This window comes from Etheostoma cragini, chromosome 3, assembly GCF_013103735.1.
Source record: "Etheostoma cragini isolate CJK2018 chromosome 3, CSU_Ecrag_1.0, whole genome shotgun sequence".
Taxonomy (NCBI): Eukaryota; Metazoa; Chordata; class Actinopteri; order Perciformes; family Percidae; genus Etheostoma; species Etheostoma cragini.
In genome coordinates this window covers 1,939,113-1,956,770 of record NC_048409.1, presented here as the reverse complement: position 1 = coordinate 1,956,770, position 17,658 = coordinate 1,939,113, and the positions used below count along the sequence as shown (strand labels likewise).

The 17,658-nt window shown below is 42.8% G+C and overlaps 1 protein-coding gene across 7 annotated transcripts in view; it reads left to right on the top strand.

The window, feature by feature from the left end:
* plch1 (phospholipase C, eta 1) overlaps positions 1-6,497 on the top strand; it is a 62,479-nt gene extending 55,982 nt beyond the window's left edge. For 4 of the 7 annotated variants that reach the window (XM_034867207.1, XM_034867208.1, XM_034867209.1 and 1 more), the window contains 5 exons: positions 22-168; positions 563-642; positions 768-827; positions 1,305-1,698; positions 2,583-6,497. In XM_034867207.1, the coding sequence (XP_034723098.1) occupies positions 22-168; positions 563-642; positions 768-827; positions 1,305-1,698; positions 2,583-5,320 (3,419 nt within the window). In that variant the 3' untranslated portion in view covers positions 5,321-6,497. Of the gene's footprint in view, positions 1-21; positions 169-562; positions 643-767; positions 828-1,304; positions 1,699-2,162; positions 2,191-2,582 lie in introns of all 7 variants that reach the window. The other 3 variants (XM_034867211.1, XM_034867210.1, XM_034867206.1) reach the window with 3 other exon arrangements.
* Positions 6,498-17,658: the final 11,161 nt, after the last annotated feature.

Here is a 17,658-nt window from a genome sequence, read left to right as displayed (position 1 = left end):
TGTGTGTGTGTGTCTCCTCAGGTTTTAATCCAGTATGGGAGGAAACTCTGTCCTTTACGCTTCACATGGCTGACGTGGTTTTGGTTCGTTTCCTTGTCTGGGACCATGACCCAATTGGACGGGACTTCATTGGTCAACGGACAGTTGCCTTCAGCAGCCTGATGCCCGGTCTGTGAAGAATTCCTCTGTGTTTTCAGCTTTGTTTAGTGTGTGAATGACATTAACTTAAGAGGGGGCAGAGTTAGTTACCACCAGTTACACTCCTTATGTTCCTGCTATTTAATACGAATAAGCAGACTCCCTCAGACACAGTTTACCTTATGGCTTTGGCGGTGCTATGGTTATGGGGCACATTATCTTGTGTCTAGTGAACCATAGTTTATTTGACTTTGTATAGTAAAAGACCTGTGGCGGCTTATTTTTTGTTGTTTCCATCCATCAGAGTTGTGCCTGAACTCCTGATGCCCTCTCTTTAGGCAACTGCTACGCAATTACCAGTCTGATGAGAGTTGACGTGTTTCTTTGACTCACTCCATCGCTCACTTTCTCCCGCTCACAACAGGTTACAGACACGTTTACTTGGAGGGGATGACTGAGGCTTCCATCTTTGTGCATGTGTCAGTGCATGATGTCTATGGGAAGGTAAGTGCTGTATAGTGTTTCTTGTATCATTGACCCTCATTTGTCAACTGAATTAAAGCAACAACATAAAAACGTGTTGCTCTCCAATCATCAATCCAGTTAAGCTCAATCCTTTGTCTTTCTAGTGGAGCCCTCTAGTCCTGAACCCCAGCTTTACCATAATGCACTTTCTAGGATCTAACAAGGTATCCGGATGCCCTGAGGCTCTGTGTGGTGCTGCATGAAACAGCAATGCATGATGCAAAAGTGCAGTTTGTGTTCAGCCATGTGTCTAATGACTTGTTTGTGTGTGACATTAATCCACTGAGTCATACAGTTGGATGATAAGGGTATTTAAAAATAAATAAATAACTGTGGTTGTCTCATTTTCATAAAAGATGGAATAAATTGCAATGCAAGGACACATGCATCTCTCAATGGCGTCTTGCATATTGTTTGTTGGTAGTTAAGGAGTAATGGTGCCATCTGCAGGCAATGCATTTAAAAGCATGAGATTGTCATTTGCTGTGAACCAAATTCAGTATGTGGCATATCGTTTCATCGTTTTCATGAAAATTAACACATTAATTTCAAACTGTAATGTGTGAAAAAATCCTGAGAAGGACACATTTTTTCCTCTTTCTTCTCTTATTTCTTTGCTGTTGTGTTTCTCGTGCCCTAAGGGTCATCAGCTGCGAGGTATCCGGGGTTTGTTTAATCGATCTTCCAAGTCCTCTGTGGATACAAACTCCAGCGACCTTCGGAAACGCTCCATCAGTGATCACTTACTGCGGCGCACAGCCAGTGCCCCAGCAAAGGGCCGGAAGAAGACCAAGATGGCGCTTTCCGAGTCACTGGCTTCAATATCGGACCAAAAGAATAGCTCAGGTGCAGGTGCAGGAGCAAGAGCACAAGGCGTGTCAGGGAAAGAAGGAGGTGTGGAGAGGCGTTACCAGCCACGAGGCCCCCTCACCCACAGACCTATGTCCATGCCCCTAGACAGGCTGCTGCAAGGGCAGCTATCCCTCTGCTCCCCAGACAAGGACCAGCAGGACATGGGCTCAGACAGTGTCATCGGTGGGTGTTTTTCTTTAATCATCCCAGTCAAAGAATTAAGTATGTTTTGGATTTATGCAAATTACACCCAAATTACGTCCATTCTAGTTTAATTCACGTAATACATTTGTAAGATTACATGTGAGCTTCATGATGTTTTTGTTGGAATACTAACATAAACCAATGACAGTTACTTTTGGCTTTGGGAACAGTAATACTGTGTTAATTAAGGAATTTCTTTAAACTATAGGACATCTACTGCTACGTGCTACTTTGTTTGTGATAAAATGCTTGCAGTGAACATGTCTTAAAGCAGCATTTTGCATTGTCTTGTTTTGGACGTTGATTAATGTTTTACTTATCCTGCTACAAATTTGTAATACTCATGTACAGTAACCATGTGAACTGACACACTACAGCCTGGTCTCCATGATACCTTAACATGCCTTTTCTGTCCTGTCTTCATTTGTTGTGCTTCTTTATAGTAGAAAACTGACTAGGATATTCCTGCAGGTAATCTAACATAAACCTATTATCTGAAGGTTGCATCGTCCAAAAACATACCAGTATTGCGTCCACCCAGTGTATTGTGTCCTAAAGTGGTCTGAGAAATATATTCCTGTGTCATTTGATCCCATTTGACCAAATTAATCCCATTTGACCATCTCTTTCCTAATCTGATGTCCGCAAACTTACTTTTTTGAACCTCTTTTTTTAAGCCTCATTTTCCAGCTTCCCTTTCACAGTTGTACTTGGTGATCCATTTGTGTGTGTATTGCTATGGCCTTGTATTGGCTGGACTGTTAATTGTTGTCATTCAGTGGTTGGTTGGCTTGGTGTTCTACATCAAATGGTATAAATAAGCCTATCTTTATTAATTATTTTGTTCAATTGTCTGTTCACAGGAGCATGCCCCTTCAACAGGCCCAGGTCTGGCTCGTTGGACCCTTTCATCGAATCCTCATTGTCTATCAAATCAAACATCTCTTCCCCTTCTAAGACATACATCACTAGAAATAAAGAATTTGACCAATCAGAGGAGGGTTCTTACCTGGTTATTGGTGGAGGAGCAGTACGGAAGGAAGATGATTACGCCAATTACCAGTCAGAAGACAATGGATTCAACAAATCAAAGATCCTGTCCACAGAAGCAGAGACAGAATGCTTTGTCTCTGCTTCCAAGAACAGCCAGATGAGATCAGATAAACCAAAAACATCATCAAACAGCACAGCATTTACAGTTGCACCCTCAGTCTCCTCATCCTCCTCCTCCGCCCCCTCCTCTTTGCCCCCTCTTTCCCCTCTCAGTAGGGACTCTGATCTGAAGAGTCCCAGCTCTTTGAATGACAGCACCATCTCCAGACTTATTGATGCTGTGTCCTTAGGCAATGAGCAAGACACGTGTGGCTCCATTTCTGCTTTGATTGGTCAGTTTGAAAGCACCGTTGAACAAAATGATTCACGCACATCTCATGATCATACCCCTTTCCATCTGTCAAACTTGAAGCCTGCCACCCCTCAAGCGCTGCAAGATTTAAGGTCTCCTCCAAAGACCAACGCTAAATCTGCTACCAAGAAACTCCTAATAAGTCCCCGTAAAGTAACTGAAAAGACAAATCATGAAATCCATTCAGCGAGCAATATTTTCCAGGTAAATGCACCAGCTCCGGCGCTACTCTCCAGCCCAGAAACCGCTGAGCTTGAGGAGGTCTACACCATTCTGGATGAGGAGGTGCTTTTGCCCGTTTCAGTATACAACCTAAGGAAACAGATGGTCCATGTTCAGGCAGACACTAGGGAGAGCACACCGTCAACCAGCTTGAGGTCTTCTCCAGCAAAAGTGGTTCAGGAAAGGCACAATGTGGACTGGGAAAATATGAACAGAAAGAGGGGCGGGAGTGAAGAAAGTGAGGAGGCAGAGGAGAGTGTATACGAGGAAGTGTATGATCCTCCAGCACTGCCACTACCGGGGATACCAGTGATAGAGCAGGGTACTTCGAAAAGATACATGGGCTCCTCTGTAAACAAAGACTGTTTCCAGTTTTTCCATGACACCGCTAGAAATGCTTTTGCAGAGGTAGAGATAAATGTCGATGAGGATCCATTGGAGATGATGATGACCTCGCCTAGACATGGCAGCCAATGGGAGGGACTCACAAGTCCAACCAAACGGCATGCTATTTACCAAAACCATGAGTCCACTCCCAACTTCCCCCAACTAAAACAGCCTTCATCATACCGGGATCTTCAACAGCAGAACCCAATGCATGCATTCGCACAGTGTCCCTCCCCAATGAATCAACCTCCCTATCAACTGGCCAACCACTACCCACACCAGAACCACTCCCAGCCTTCTCCCTTCCACAGACCCGTCAACTCTATACCCTCCAACCCTAGCCCACTGCGTCAGAACAGCTATCCGGTTCCTCAAAGCAATTCTGACTCATTTAACAACAGCAGAGACTTCAGCAGTTCCTACACACAACAGAGGAGGTATAATGGCAACCAAATCCTAAATAAGTCTCATCACGATAGGCTGGGGTATAAACAGATGGAGAGGGAGCCAGCAAGGTGCTTTCATAATGGTTTCTCCTCTTCTGAAGGCATACCTGGTCAATCTGCTGTGTCTACAAACATCAGTAGAGACAGAGGACTGTTTTCCCCTTCTTCAGACTGTGATGTACTGTACAGCCACCTGGACTATGACTGCATTTCACCCTCATCAAAGTCTTCCGCTCCTCAAAACACCCAGCCACATTCCCAAAGTCAAACACAATCACACACCCCGACTCATTCATGGAACCAAAAGGTTGCCCTCATCACTACAAGGCACCACTCACAGCCTGAATCCAGTGATTCTCTGGACTCAATTTTAGGCGCTTCATCAATTCGCCCCCAGTCTGAAACCATACACCCCACAGCTCCCAGCCCATGTAAGTCCAAGTCCTTGGGAGACCTGACTTCCGAAGACATATCATGCAACTTCCAGAGCAAGTACCACATTATTAGTCGCAGTTTCATCACTCCCCAAATGAGGAAGCAAAAGAGGATGGGTACCATGGGGGACGTACCTGTCCAATCACAGTCTTGTGATCCTCTTACTGAACAGCTACGTAAGCTGGTCTCGCTGGAGGGGGAGGACAGTGACAGAGAAGGACCCCAACCTCCCCAGTTATGCCAGGACGCAAAATCCCCGCTGTCACAGCCGCATGCAACCAGTGTCTTTTCTGTTATTTCCAGAGATGAAGATGATTCCCCTCCCCTCCTTACCCGTCGCCTATCTTCTCGGAGCCAAAGCCGAGTGCGTCACATCAACAGCCGCGCCCGCGAAAGGCAGCAAGATGCTCTAAAGCCTAGGGCAGGTGTGGCGATCAATACTACAGCCAGCATCGGTGGGGTGGTACTGAGGAATAAACCAGCCTCACAGAATACACCAGCTAACAGACACTCGACTGGTTCTTACATAGCAGGCTACCTTAGTCAGCTGGAGGACAGGGGACTTCCTGAAGGAGCTTGTACATCATTAACTTATGGAAATGGGGATCAATATGGAGATCGGTCCTATACAGACGACTCTCTTCCACCTGCTGACTCCAACCACTCCGCGTCAGAGCCCGAGGTGTACTTTCTGCTCAGACTGTAGCTCTGGCCATAACCTAAAATGAGATTAACTATCAGGCAATGATTATTGATGATGTTTAGTTACACCAAAAGCCAGAAGGTTAAGAAAATAAATACTTGCCATAGTTTGTTCCTACATTTGCAGATCTCTAGGTTGCCATCATACCAGTTAAATAAATCCTAATCTGGGCTATTTCTAGAGAAAGATATAGTGTGTACAATGTAAGTGAAACGTCACATGTAATCCATGGTTGGATTTGACAGCATGCATTTGTATGAAATGTCTACTAATCAATGGTGAATGGTCTTTCTAGTCTGGCAGTGTATTTTCTATATTCTACTAAATGTGTAAATGTACTTGGGAACTTTGACTCCCTCCAAATGGCTTCCTAGAATGATTGTACAGATACTTGTTATCTTTGTTCCTGTGATGTACTGTCCAAACTGCGTACATTGAATATGAAGCAAAAACAGAAGACTGAGTCTGAAGCAGAGAGAGAATGTCTTACTACTGTATGTATCATTTGAATGTGCAGTATAGTCAGACAGCTAATTTCAATAGATGTGGTTCATCTGTTCAAAGATCAAATGTAAGTCTTCCTTCTCCTTTCAGTGGTATTTCTGTATTTGTGTTGTGTAAATATTCCTGTCATTGTTTTTAATCTAAGATGGGTTTTAGTTAAGAACCAATTGTAACTGTACATTTATGTTTGTGCATGTTACCTGTGTAAACATGTCAAGCATGACTATGCACCAATTTATACAATAGATGTTGCATCGCCCAAAAACATTTGCACCAAACACACATTTGGATTGGAAACAATAGAGGACACAGGCTTGTTTAGGTGATATAGTACATCAACTTCTGTGCTTGGACTTATTGCTCTCTATGATTAGTATTTGAAAACATGATTGCAAATTTGAAAGATTTGGAGTTAAAGGTTTTTATTTTTATAATTGCTTTGATACAGACTGCAAAAAAAACCCAGTGTTGGTTATCATGGTTATTTTATTTTGTATAAGTTAATGGGATGACATAACAGAGTGACATCGGAACAGGGTCAGGCTGAGGAGTGGGGGGGTGTTGTTTTTATTGTTTCAGTGTTGCATCATTCTTTTTTTCTTTCTATTGTTGCTAATCGGAGGACTGTGAGCATTTTCCTACCAATGCAATAAAATATGGAAATATTTGATTTTAACAAACCATGTTTATTTTATGTTTTTCTCTAAATGCTTCACAGAACATGCAAAAGATAGACTCATCTTTCCCCATATGCCACCTTAAACATAATGGGATGTAATTGCTCATGAAATTACTGTGTAATAGAGTTGACAAGCGGCACACCTGCTGCTCTGGGCATAACATTCACACTTTACGTTATATTGATCGATCACAGTAGAATCTTCCGTAGAAATCTAAGCCGAAAGGACACAAAGTTGAAGGATTTCTTTCATGTTTGATGTCCGCTTTGCAGCTCATTAAGATAAAAGGTAAGCAGACTCCTAAGCATTTTCACTTTTTTTCACCCACCACCCACACACCCACCCACCAACACACACACACACACACACACACACACACACAAACTTCATACATGCTAATCACTTGTAATCATTCCACTGTTTTCCCACCATCACTCTAGAGAGGACTAATTTGAGCTTGTGTCATCAGTTTTTCTTCTTTGAATAAGGCTTCCCACCTATTATAAATACTCACCACAGCAATCCACCTGTGCAGAGTGGGGGGGGTGGTGATGTTTCAGTCAAGATACAATTTTCAGCCTCCCCCCACACTATTAACCCTGTGATGTTCGCTGTTTAACACGTTTCTGTTTACAGTGTCCTCTCTTTTTGCCAGTAACTAACATCTTATATACGGCTCTTATATTCCATTATGATTTGGATGTGCTACTTAATGGGATTTGACTTTGGTAACAGAAATGTTTCAACAGTGTTTGTGAGATATGATTTATTCTGAACTTAATTAACTATTAATTTAAGTGTTCTACTGTGTTTTACAGACTGAATCTACCAACACATATTCTGAAAACACTCAGTTATATGTGTTAAATGTCCAGAAGAGCTGCATCCAAGTCTCCCTGCTGTGTCTCCGTGTAGTGGGCAGACAGATGGGACTGGAGGAGGTTCCGGCGTTAGGGTGCTCCCGATGTATGGGGTACACCGACAAACAAGAGCCTCTCCCAGGATGGAGATGTGATTATCGGTGGACTTTTTCATCTCTATTACAAACTTTCAGATGTAGCGCAGGTCTTTACCTCGCTGCCGCATTAGGAACCTTGCACTGGGTAACTTGATCAGTACGTTGCTGTTGAATGTCTGTTGGTTGTTATGATGTTCAGCACATCTGGGTTTTTATAATTTAGTCATGCTCATATGTTTCTGTTAAAATGCAACTGAAAGTATAACTTAAATCTACCAGAAATATAACTAGAAAGTTATGGTATGCATGTTCATAATTGTACATGTGATGTTTTATATTGACTATATTTATTATAAAAGTTATAAAGCTATGTATATGCATGCAAATTTGAACTAGTTTAGTTATTTCAATAAGTTTTGCTTTAACACATTTATTTTGTTATATTTATGACATTTGTGGACATTTGCTGTTTTTATATTCATGGTGATAATTTTTTTTATCTGTCACAAATTTATGTTGTGGTTTATGTTACGTAATATGCTGTTCCTTTCTTCTTTTTAAAGATTATGTTTTGGGCTTTTCCGCCTTTATTTGATAGGACAGCTAGGGGAGAAATGGGAGAAGACATGCAGGAAATCGTCACAGGTCGGATTCGAACTCCGGGCTCTTGCGTCAAGGCACATGTGTAGGAGTATGAGTATATGTGTGCTCGCTCTACCACTGATCCAACCTGGCCTCCTTTCTACTCTGAAATGGGTTTCCTCAGGAGGGGGGCTGGCATCTCCCTTAGAGATCGGGTGAGAAGCTCAGTCCTCCGAGAGGAGCTCGGAGTAGAGCCGCTGCTCCCTCACATCAAAAGGAATCGGTTGAGGTGGTTCGGGCATCTCGTAAGGATGCCTCCTGGGCGCCTCCCTAGGGAGGTCTTCCAGGCACGCCCAGCTGGGAGGAGGCCTCGGGGAAGACCCAGGACTACGTGGAGAGATTATATCTCCAACCTGGCTTGGGAACGCCTCGGGATCCCCCAGTCTGGTTGATGTGGCTCGGGAAAGGGAAGTTTGGGGTCCTCTGATGGAACTGCTGCCCCCTTGACCCGATACCGGCTAAGCAGCTGAAGATGGACGGAAGAAAACATCTGATATTTGTAGTCTGAAAAAAGACTGTCCTCATGTAATTATATGTCCAATGCCATCAGCAGGTGTTCAACCTGTTGATTTTCTCATTGGTGATGCTGCATCAAAACAACAACAATTTAATTTCTGTCCAGGATCCCAGGTCCTCTCTCTGTGCCATGTATGAGTTTCATCATATCAGGAAATAAACCTGATGAGCCCTTTTATACAGTCTACACTATGAGGCTGAAAAATACCTTATTATTGCTGTAAAAGCGGTGTCAAAATAATATTGCTCCATTTTTCTCTCAGATTAGATATTTGTCAAGCTGCTCCTGTCTAAGTGACAAGATTAACATCTGATGGTGATATTTACCAAGCCCGGGCCATGGCACAGCTGGACCTTATGCTTCTGCTGGACTTGGATGGGAGCGGTGGTTGTCAATAATGATTATGGTCTTTTGGCAATACAGGTGCATGTCTTTATTATTCTATAAAATGCCTGAAATCTCTCAAATAGATCTCCTTCACATAGTCTTAAGATATCAATATCCTATTTAAATGAGCTTGTTTGTTGTTTTGACCTCCAGACATTTCAGGAAGACACCTAGGGGAGAAGGGGTGTGTTTGGAATTCATAGAGACGCTCTGCAATAAAACTGCCGAGAGTGATGCCAGACGTGTAGCCTTCATAATTCATGCTTGGACTGCAAGGGTGATTCTGATCTTTGGCTGGTATACAGAAGTAAAGTAAGTATTTGTGGAACTTGCCAAGATAAATGTGAGCAACTGGCATGGGATTAAAAACAAAGACATAGGCTATAGTTTGTAAAAACATAATGCCATCTGTTTTTCTTGTCGTAATTTATTCCAATTTCCTCTTATTGTAGGTGAGTGAGGCTTGGAGCTCCAATAATGATCTTCCCAGAAATCTTGCCATCTCTACTATGCTAACTATCTCAGAAGTTGGCACCCAATTCCTAATCCTGATGATGACTTCTTACAAGAATTCTGGGAAAATGAGTTTGGATGCAGTCCTGGAGCTTTGCAATTACATGCAGCACCTCTCTCTTCACCACTCAAACCAAGGTCTAACCATGTATTTACTGCCAAGACGTCTCTATCACAGATTCCCTGATACCTCTCAGTTAAAGGTGCCATAAACTGTCTACCTTGCTGTTTATGCTGCAGCCCACGCCCTTCACAGCCTTCTCTCCTCCCCCCACAGACAGCTCAACCGGAATCAACAGCTCCACCTGCTCTTCTCCAAAAAACATCAACTCCAGGGAGGTACACATAATTACCCCTGTGTTATCGCATCCACAAGAGGCATAGTTCTTTACATTTTTTTTACTGAATATTGAGGTTGTAAGTGCATTTTTTTGACAGATCAACGGTCTCTTCAACATGTTTTGCTTTCAGCTGTCGCAGCACTTGAACAACGTGCATTCCCCCCCCCCCCCCCCCCCCCCCCCCCCCCCCCCACACCGAAGAGGCTACAAACACACAGTAGGTTCCGGAGTCTAAAACCATAGACTGTGCATTACTGTAGGCTATATGTCTAAAAAATAACAAACAATATATCAAAAATAAAATAACTTATTGTTCTTGGTTCACCCCCCTGTAAATTAAATCATCAATTGATCATTGTGCTGCTGCTGGATAATCAATGAAGAAAATTCAATTTACATAGAAGTAACCTCTTGCTTCTATGTACTAACCACTAATGTTCTAGGGTTAGGGGGTTTTGTGAGACATTTCCTATAAATATTAGAAAACAGAGTCCATTTAACCAAAGGTATTTAAAAAATAGCTTATGTCCAGCCTAATTCCAAACTCAGATATTACATTCGCAATGCTGTGAATCTGCCAATAATTGCAAATCCTCATATTTCTGACGTTGTCAAGAGTACCAATCAGTAACATTGATCTCCTGTTTGATTTGGTGATTCCCAGAAGATTTCCCAGTTTTAAACAAAAAAGCCAGTGACAAATGACTGCAACTGCAACCTAGCTTCATGCTGCGAGTAGTTTTCCACACAACAGCAGGGCACGGTGAAGTTTGTCACCCTGCTGAGGACTGGGATCACTCTTCTTCTTACTCTAGCTGCTCCTTCTTGTTTCATTGATCCCGGAAATATTTCAAACCGATCCGCTGTCTGAACATTGTCTTGTTTTGAAGACACAGTCTGCTTTTTCTGCTTCACAATAAAAGCTGTCCCACCTTTAATGTGAACCAGCAGCAGTAGGACATCATGGCGTGTTTGCATTAGTAGTAGAACAGCTCTGATGAGTGCATTGGCAGAGCCAGTTGTTAATTAGAATAAATTTCAAACAGTAATGCTCATTCTATGCACGTTTCTGTGAATCCATCGTGCGTAGGCAGGTAATTTGGATCCTACGCAGGCGCATCCTACAAATAACACTGATTGTTATACATAGAGGAAATTACAACAATGCCAACCTTATAGTATCAAAATAGGGTTTAATTTCTTTAAAAAATAAATCCTAAAGTTCTAAATTGAATCCACAACTGTTAATGTGACTGAGCTCTCTGTGCAGCTCTTTGAAAAGAGCCCAGGAGGTGATGAGCCAGCAAAGAAGCACAGAGCCCAAGAAACAGCCAGCTCGCATCAGCCTTCAAACCCCAAAAGTACTCCAAAACAACATGTAGCCCACCCTACTAGCAAGAGATGGGACAGCAGTACAGAGTCCCCACTGTCAGACAAAATCAAACAGGACAAGTACAAAGTCTCGCTGAAGGCCCAGGGTCCAGAGGTCTGTCAGAAGAAGGACTCGCAGACGTATGGCGAGGTCCGCACACGCCACATCAACCAGCTTGTGATTGAAGTTTGAAGTTTATTGTCAGTTTATAGGTTATTATGTTTCTATTTTATAGTCACAGTCATGGGCAATATTTTATATCCATCTATCTATCTATCTATCTATCTATCTTGAATTGGATTCAGAGGAAGGTAAAACAACTATTATATCATATTAATATGGAGTTTTTTTTGGCCACCAGAGATCTTGATTTTGAGGAATGAAAGCTCCTGAGTTCTAATTCTAGTGATTTCTTGTCTTATTTTCCTTTGTTTGACAGCCACTGAAGGTATTTTGACACCGTTATGCGTTAATAACTGTGTTTGTGTTATGCTTATTGCCCAGCAGGTGGCAGCATACACACATGACAACACACATGAGTTCCATCTGTGAGGCCATTGTCATCTCAAAGACCTTGTCCCTACATGTCCCCGTTAGTCTGAACAGGAAGGACCGTGCAGTCTCAGCAGACCACATGAATGCATGATGAATAAGTTAGTGATGCTAGAGATTGCAGATGGCATTCAAAAGCTGTCATTTGTCTTGGCGTCTTGAATTGCTTTTCCTCTTTAATGGGCACAATACCCACAATACCCATACAATTCCAATTTACTGCATCTCAAGGAAGTTGTAAAGATGGAGGTAGAGGTTACTGTTGGATGTTGAGTGACAGACTGATTGTACGTTGCTATAATGTTTCTGGGTCTGAGTGTCTTATTTTACTTTTTCCTAATTTGACTGCAAAGTTTAATTGACCCACGTTTCTATGTATTTGTATGCCATACATCTAATGAAGTCTAGGAGTAGCTGAGCTGTTGTTTATCTATATACTGTTACTTTTAATATTGTGTTTATGTATTATCAGTGTAGCCCATTTAACCCTTGCATGGTTCTTTGTGTCCCAGGGACTTGTTTAGTTTATTGACTTTTCTATTACGCTCACGTTGTGATAATTTCATGTCGACAGTCCCGTTTGTTTTTTTCGCACGCTTACACTGTATATATTTTCTACTCACATCTCACATAGCACAAGTATCCCAAAGGGTTTTCTTCAGGTCCCAGAGACCCATAGGCCGAGGCCACGGTAGTAGAGAAATACAATCATATTCTGGCCTAGAAAATCCCATAATTGAATAGGAACTACTTCCTCAAGGATCTTGGAGAGAAAGGGAAGGTTAGATATACCGTAGGTCTATAGTTTGCTAAGACCTCAGGGTCCAGGGAGTTTTTTCCAGAGAAGTTTTATCACAGTTACTTTAAATGGCCGTGGTACACAACCTGTTAATAGAGGCATATTGATCATATCTAGTAATGGAGTGGTAACCCCGGGTAACCCTTCTTTAGGTAGCCTCGTTGGGATAGGGTCTAAGAGACAGGTAGATGCTTATTCTTAGCTGAAGAGAACTTTAACATTAATTGTTGAAGGACAGAAGCAGTCTAAGTATGTCAGGTGTCGTTCTTTCTAGTGCTACTGCGTTAAAAGGTGAACCGTTAGAAGTTGAGGGTAAAAGGTGATGAATTTTCTCATTAAATAAGCTCATAAAGTGGTCACCACTCAGAGTTATAGGAACAGATGACTCCGTAGAGCTGGGACTCTCTGTCAGCCTGGCTACAGTGCTGAAAAGAAACGTTTGCTTGTTCCTATTTTCTTCTATTACTGAGGAGTAATAGTCTGAGCTGGCGTTTCTGAGGGCCTTCCTATACATTTTCAGACTGTCTTGCCAATCTGAATGAGATTCTTCCAGTTTGGTGAAACGCCATTTAAATTCGTTTAGTTCATTTGTTCGTTAAGTTTTCCCAAGGTGCTAATTTCCTTTGCTTCATATTCTTCTTCTTGAGAGGAGTAACCGAGTATAAGACGTCTGTAGGCAGGTTGTAGCACCATCTACAACATTTATTAATTTGGGAGGGACTACAGTTAACATAAAGGTCCTCTGGTACATTAAGGACTAAAGTTAACATAAAGGTCCTCTGGTACATTAAGGACTAAAGTTAACATAAAGGTCCTCTGGTACATTAAGGACTAAAGTTAACACAAAGGTCCTCTGGTATATTAAGGATGGGAATTAAATGAAATGCTGTTGGAATATCTTCCTTTAATTTAGCTTTAGCACTATCAGGTAGAAATCTAGTGTAGAAGTTGTTGAAAGTGAGTTGAAAGCAATACTAAGGCTATCGTCAAGTCCACATGGACATTAAAATCACCTACAACAAGTACTTTGTCTGATTTAAGGACTACACCTGATAAAACCTCTCAGAATTCAGATAAAAATTCAGAATCTGGTCCTGGAGCTAGTTGAATAACAACAAATATGATCGGCTGTAATGGTTTCCAGGCTGGATGTTGAAGATTAAGAACACGGCTTTCAAACGAGTTATAATGTAGTTTAGGTTTAGGATTAATTAACAAGCTATCATCATGACTGGGAGGAGTGGCTTCATTTAGACTAACATATTCTTCATGGCCCAGCCTTGTTTCAGTAAGACCGAATAGATTAGTTTGATTATCTGATTTCAGATTGTTTACTAGTACTGCTTTAGAGGACAGATATCTAATATGTATTAGTCCACATCTAATTTTCCTATTCTGTTCTATCATTGCAGTGGTAGTTTTAAACCCAATTAGGTTGTTAAGTATAGCCCCTCTTTTGTTTCCCTTTGATTTAACAGATCTGAGTCGGGGGACAGACTTTGTCACCATTTGTCTAGTACTGGAACCCAGAAGCAGACCAGGACAAGGGAAGTTGGAATAACAAGGTGAGTTTTTATATGTAACATGAAAATGGAAGCGGGTAAGTCCCTATTTTTGGCAGTGGGTGAACTAGGCAGGCTGTAGGGTTTGTGCATATCCCAGAATGCAAATGTGAAGTTGTTAGCCAGGCAGGCGCGAGCTTCTATCCAGGTGATTAACTGTAGACAGAGGAACAGGAGGCAGGTCAGCGACAGGCAGAGAGACTTTCAAAAACTAGAGGCAAGATACAAGAGCTCAACATACTGGTTGGGCTAACGGTCCGGCAGGGAACGCAGGTCTGGTCACGGCTTATATGGTGCAGAGGTGATCATCAGGACCGGGGGTGCAGATTGCACATAACAGCAGGTGTGTGTAGAAGGAGAATCAGCAGGGATGTGTTCAGGAAACTCAGGACAAACAGAGTTCAGGTTAGAGCAAAAGCAAAACAGGCTCAACATGCTGGAGCCATAACAGAAGAGGCTCGGGCATAACATTAAACTAAAACTACATGTACATGGAAATCATTGCAGTTAATTATTACTGCTATAACAAAAAAGAAACTGATGATTGATCTTTGCCAAATATTTCAAGTTATTAATTCAAGTGTATATTCTAAAGCTTTTCATTTTCAAACTAAAGAAAGGAAAGAACTAAGGAAAGAAATAATCCTCCTGTGTAACCTACTATATTTAGTATATTACATTTAGTAAATTAAATTTAACACATGAAATAATTTGAGCCCAATTATATTTTGGGTTTTTGGGATACAAATGAGTGTTTGTCCTCTGATTTTTACAACAAACTATTACACATGACTGTAGTGCTACTTAACATTGAAACAACATTAGACCAACAAACATGACATCTATTTTATGTAGCAAGTGTTTGTGTTTATGCAGTAGTTATTATATAAGTGATTGATTGATTGATTTTTTGTATGACTAGTTAAATATAAAAATAGGAAAACAGTTCTCTGTGTCATCCATTAAAATACATAAATAGTCAGGGATGACATAATGAAGCCCAAAGACTTCTTGGCAGCAACCATTAATCGTTCATCAAACATCAAATATATTCATCATGTTATACCAAATAATTAACAGTAAAAATAGGTAATGACTATGATTCGCACCTAAGCCATACTTTAAACGCTATTTAAAACTGCCTGTGCTTCGGACTGTTGTTGCCAGGTGACAAAGGGTAGTTCCAACATGAAGAAACAACGGTTCGTCCAGATAAGTCCTTGATCTAGAGGGTATAAAATCTGCTACTCCTATTGGAGTACTTGTGAACTTCATTTATTGTATTAAAATATTTCTAAAATATTTGGGAACATTTCCATAAACAATTTTGCGTACCATATCCAGCTTGTGAGGACTAGTTTCAGTTTTCTTCCATTGTGCAGACCTCACTCTTACCATCTTCACTCCAACCAGATAGACCTTCAGTGGCATGGGGGAACCCATGACGACCTACGTCTGGTAGCAGTTGCAAGGGGGGGGTCAGTTGGGCTCCACCTGTCCCAATGTCAAGGTGCAGGTTTGTTTTTGGGGTTTCCTCCCCCTAGCCACTGTACCCTCCCGAGTACCTACCCACGTGGCTTTGGAATGGCCTTCTTCCTCCTTCCCCAGCTGTTGAGGTGGTTCTCACACCACCATCCTCCACCTGCGCCACTGTTGGGGTCTTCACTATTTACCCATAGCTGGGGCTATTTACCCATAGGTGGGGCAGTGGTTGACGGGCATCAGGGCGTTTCCACTCACCGATGGGCCTGCATGCCGCGTCTCTGGGGCCCACTACTGCTCCGAGATCCTGTACAACTTAGCCTGGAACCATGAGGGACCAGTTACCATGTGTGCCACGGGGAGGCGTGTACCAGGTCTTGGCACTGGAGAGGCTAGGTACCGGCTAAGGAGGCGACACACGCTCAGCTCCTCTGTCCCCCTTGAAAACAAGGGGCTGTCCGGTGGCAGTAGCTGGAAGCAGCATGTAAATGTGGCATGTCCCCCCCCACACACACACACACACACTACAAATACAAATACATCATACTTTCCTCACCCAGGCAGAAGCTTCCTGTACCACTTCTTCTTCTTCTGCTTTTTCATCATCTGGCTCTCGAGATCTTCTAGCTGGGACCTCATGGAGCTTTCTGTCCCCTCCCACTCCTGCTGCTTCTCCTGCTGAGTCAACTTCAGGCGTTCTGTGGCCTGAAGGAGGGATGCCTTATTCTCCTTCCACTCGTTGAGATGACTCTCCAGCTGCTGTTCAAACTTTTTCTCAAGAGCAGCCATGAGGTTCTTGTTGTTCTGGTCCTGCATTTCCAGCTGAGCTCTATGGGAAGCCTGGGATCTGTTCTGTACCTCCTTTGCCCCCTCCTCCTGTTCTCTGAGAGCTTCCTCCATCTTGCTCAGTTTATCCTTTAGCTCGTGAGCTTGAGCCCTCTCCATCTCCAGACAGCTCTCCAACTCTAACTCCACCTTTTTCTGACTTACCTTGAGCATCTTATGAGTCTCCACTTCCTTTTTAAGGGCCTCCTTCTCTCCCTTCACCTGCTCCAATTCCACTTTCAGGTCTTTGGAAATGAAGAACTGAAGGTCCAGATCTTTTATCGCTTTTCGCAGCCTGTTGCTGATTTTTGCCATCTGGGATTTCAGATGCTGTGTTTCCTTGGGTTGGTAGGGGACATGTTGTGCCAGAGCCTGATCCAGCTGGGCTCTATGGGAAGCCTGGGACCTTTCCAGGACCTCCTTTGCCTCCTCCTCCTGATTTTGGAGAGTGTCTTCCATCTTGCACAATTTGTCCTGCAGCTTCTGAGTTTGAGCCCTCTCCAGCTCCAGATAGCTCTCCAACTCCAACTCAACATTGGTCTTACTCACCTTGAGCACCTGTTTCTCTTTGCAAAGCTCCATCTTCTGAGTACCGACTTCCTTTTTGAAGGCCTCCTTCTCTCCCTTCATCTGGTCCAATTCAACCTTCAGGTCTTGAATAATGAAGGTCTGCAGGTCCAGATCTTTTAGGGCTTTTCGTAGCCTATTGCTGATTTCAACCATCTGTGATTTCAGATGCTCTGTTTCCCTGGGTGGCGAGTGGACACGTTGTGCCAGAGCCTGATCCAGCTGGGCTCTATGGGAAGCCTGGGATCTTTCCAGGACCTCCTTTGCCTCCTCCTCCTGATTTTGGAGAGCATCTTCCATCTCGCTCAATTTGTCCTGCAGCTTCTGAGTTTGAGCCCTCTCCAGCTCCAGATAGCTCTCCAACTCCAATTCAACATTGGTCTTACTCACCTTGAGCACCTGTTTCTCTTTGCAAAGCTCCATCTTCTGAGTAGCCACTTCCTTTTTGAGGGCCTCCTTCTCTCCCTTCATCTGGTCCAATTCAACCTTCAGGTCTTGAGTAATGAAGGTCTGCCGGTCCAGATCTTTTAGGGCTTTTCGTAGCCTATTGCTGATTTTAACAATCTGTGATTTCAGATGCTCTGTTTCCCTGGGTGGCGAGTGGACACGTTGTGCCAGAGCCTGATCCAGCTGGGCTCTA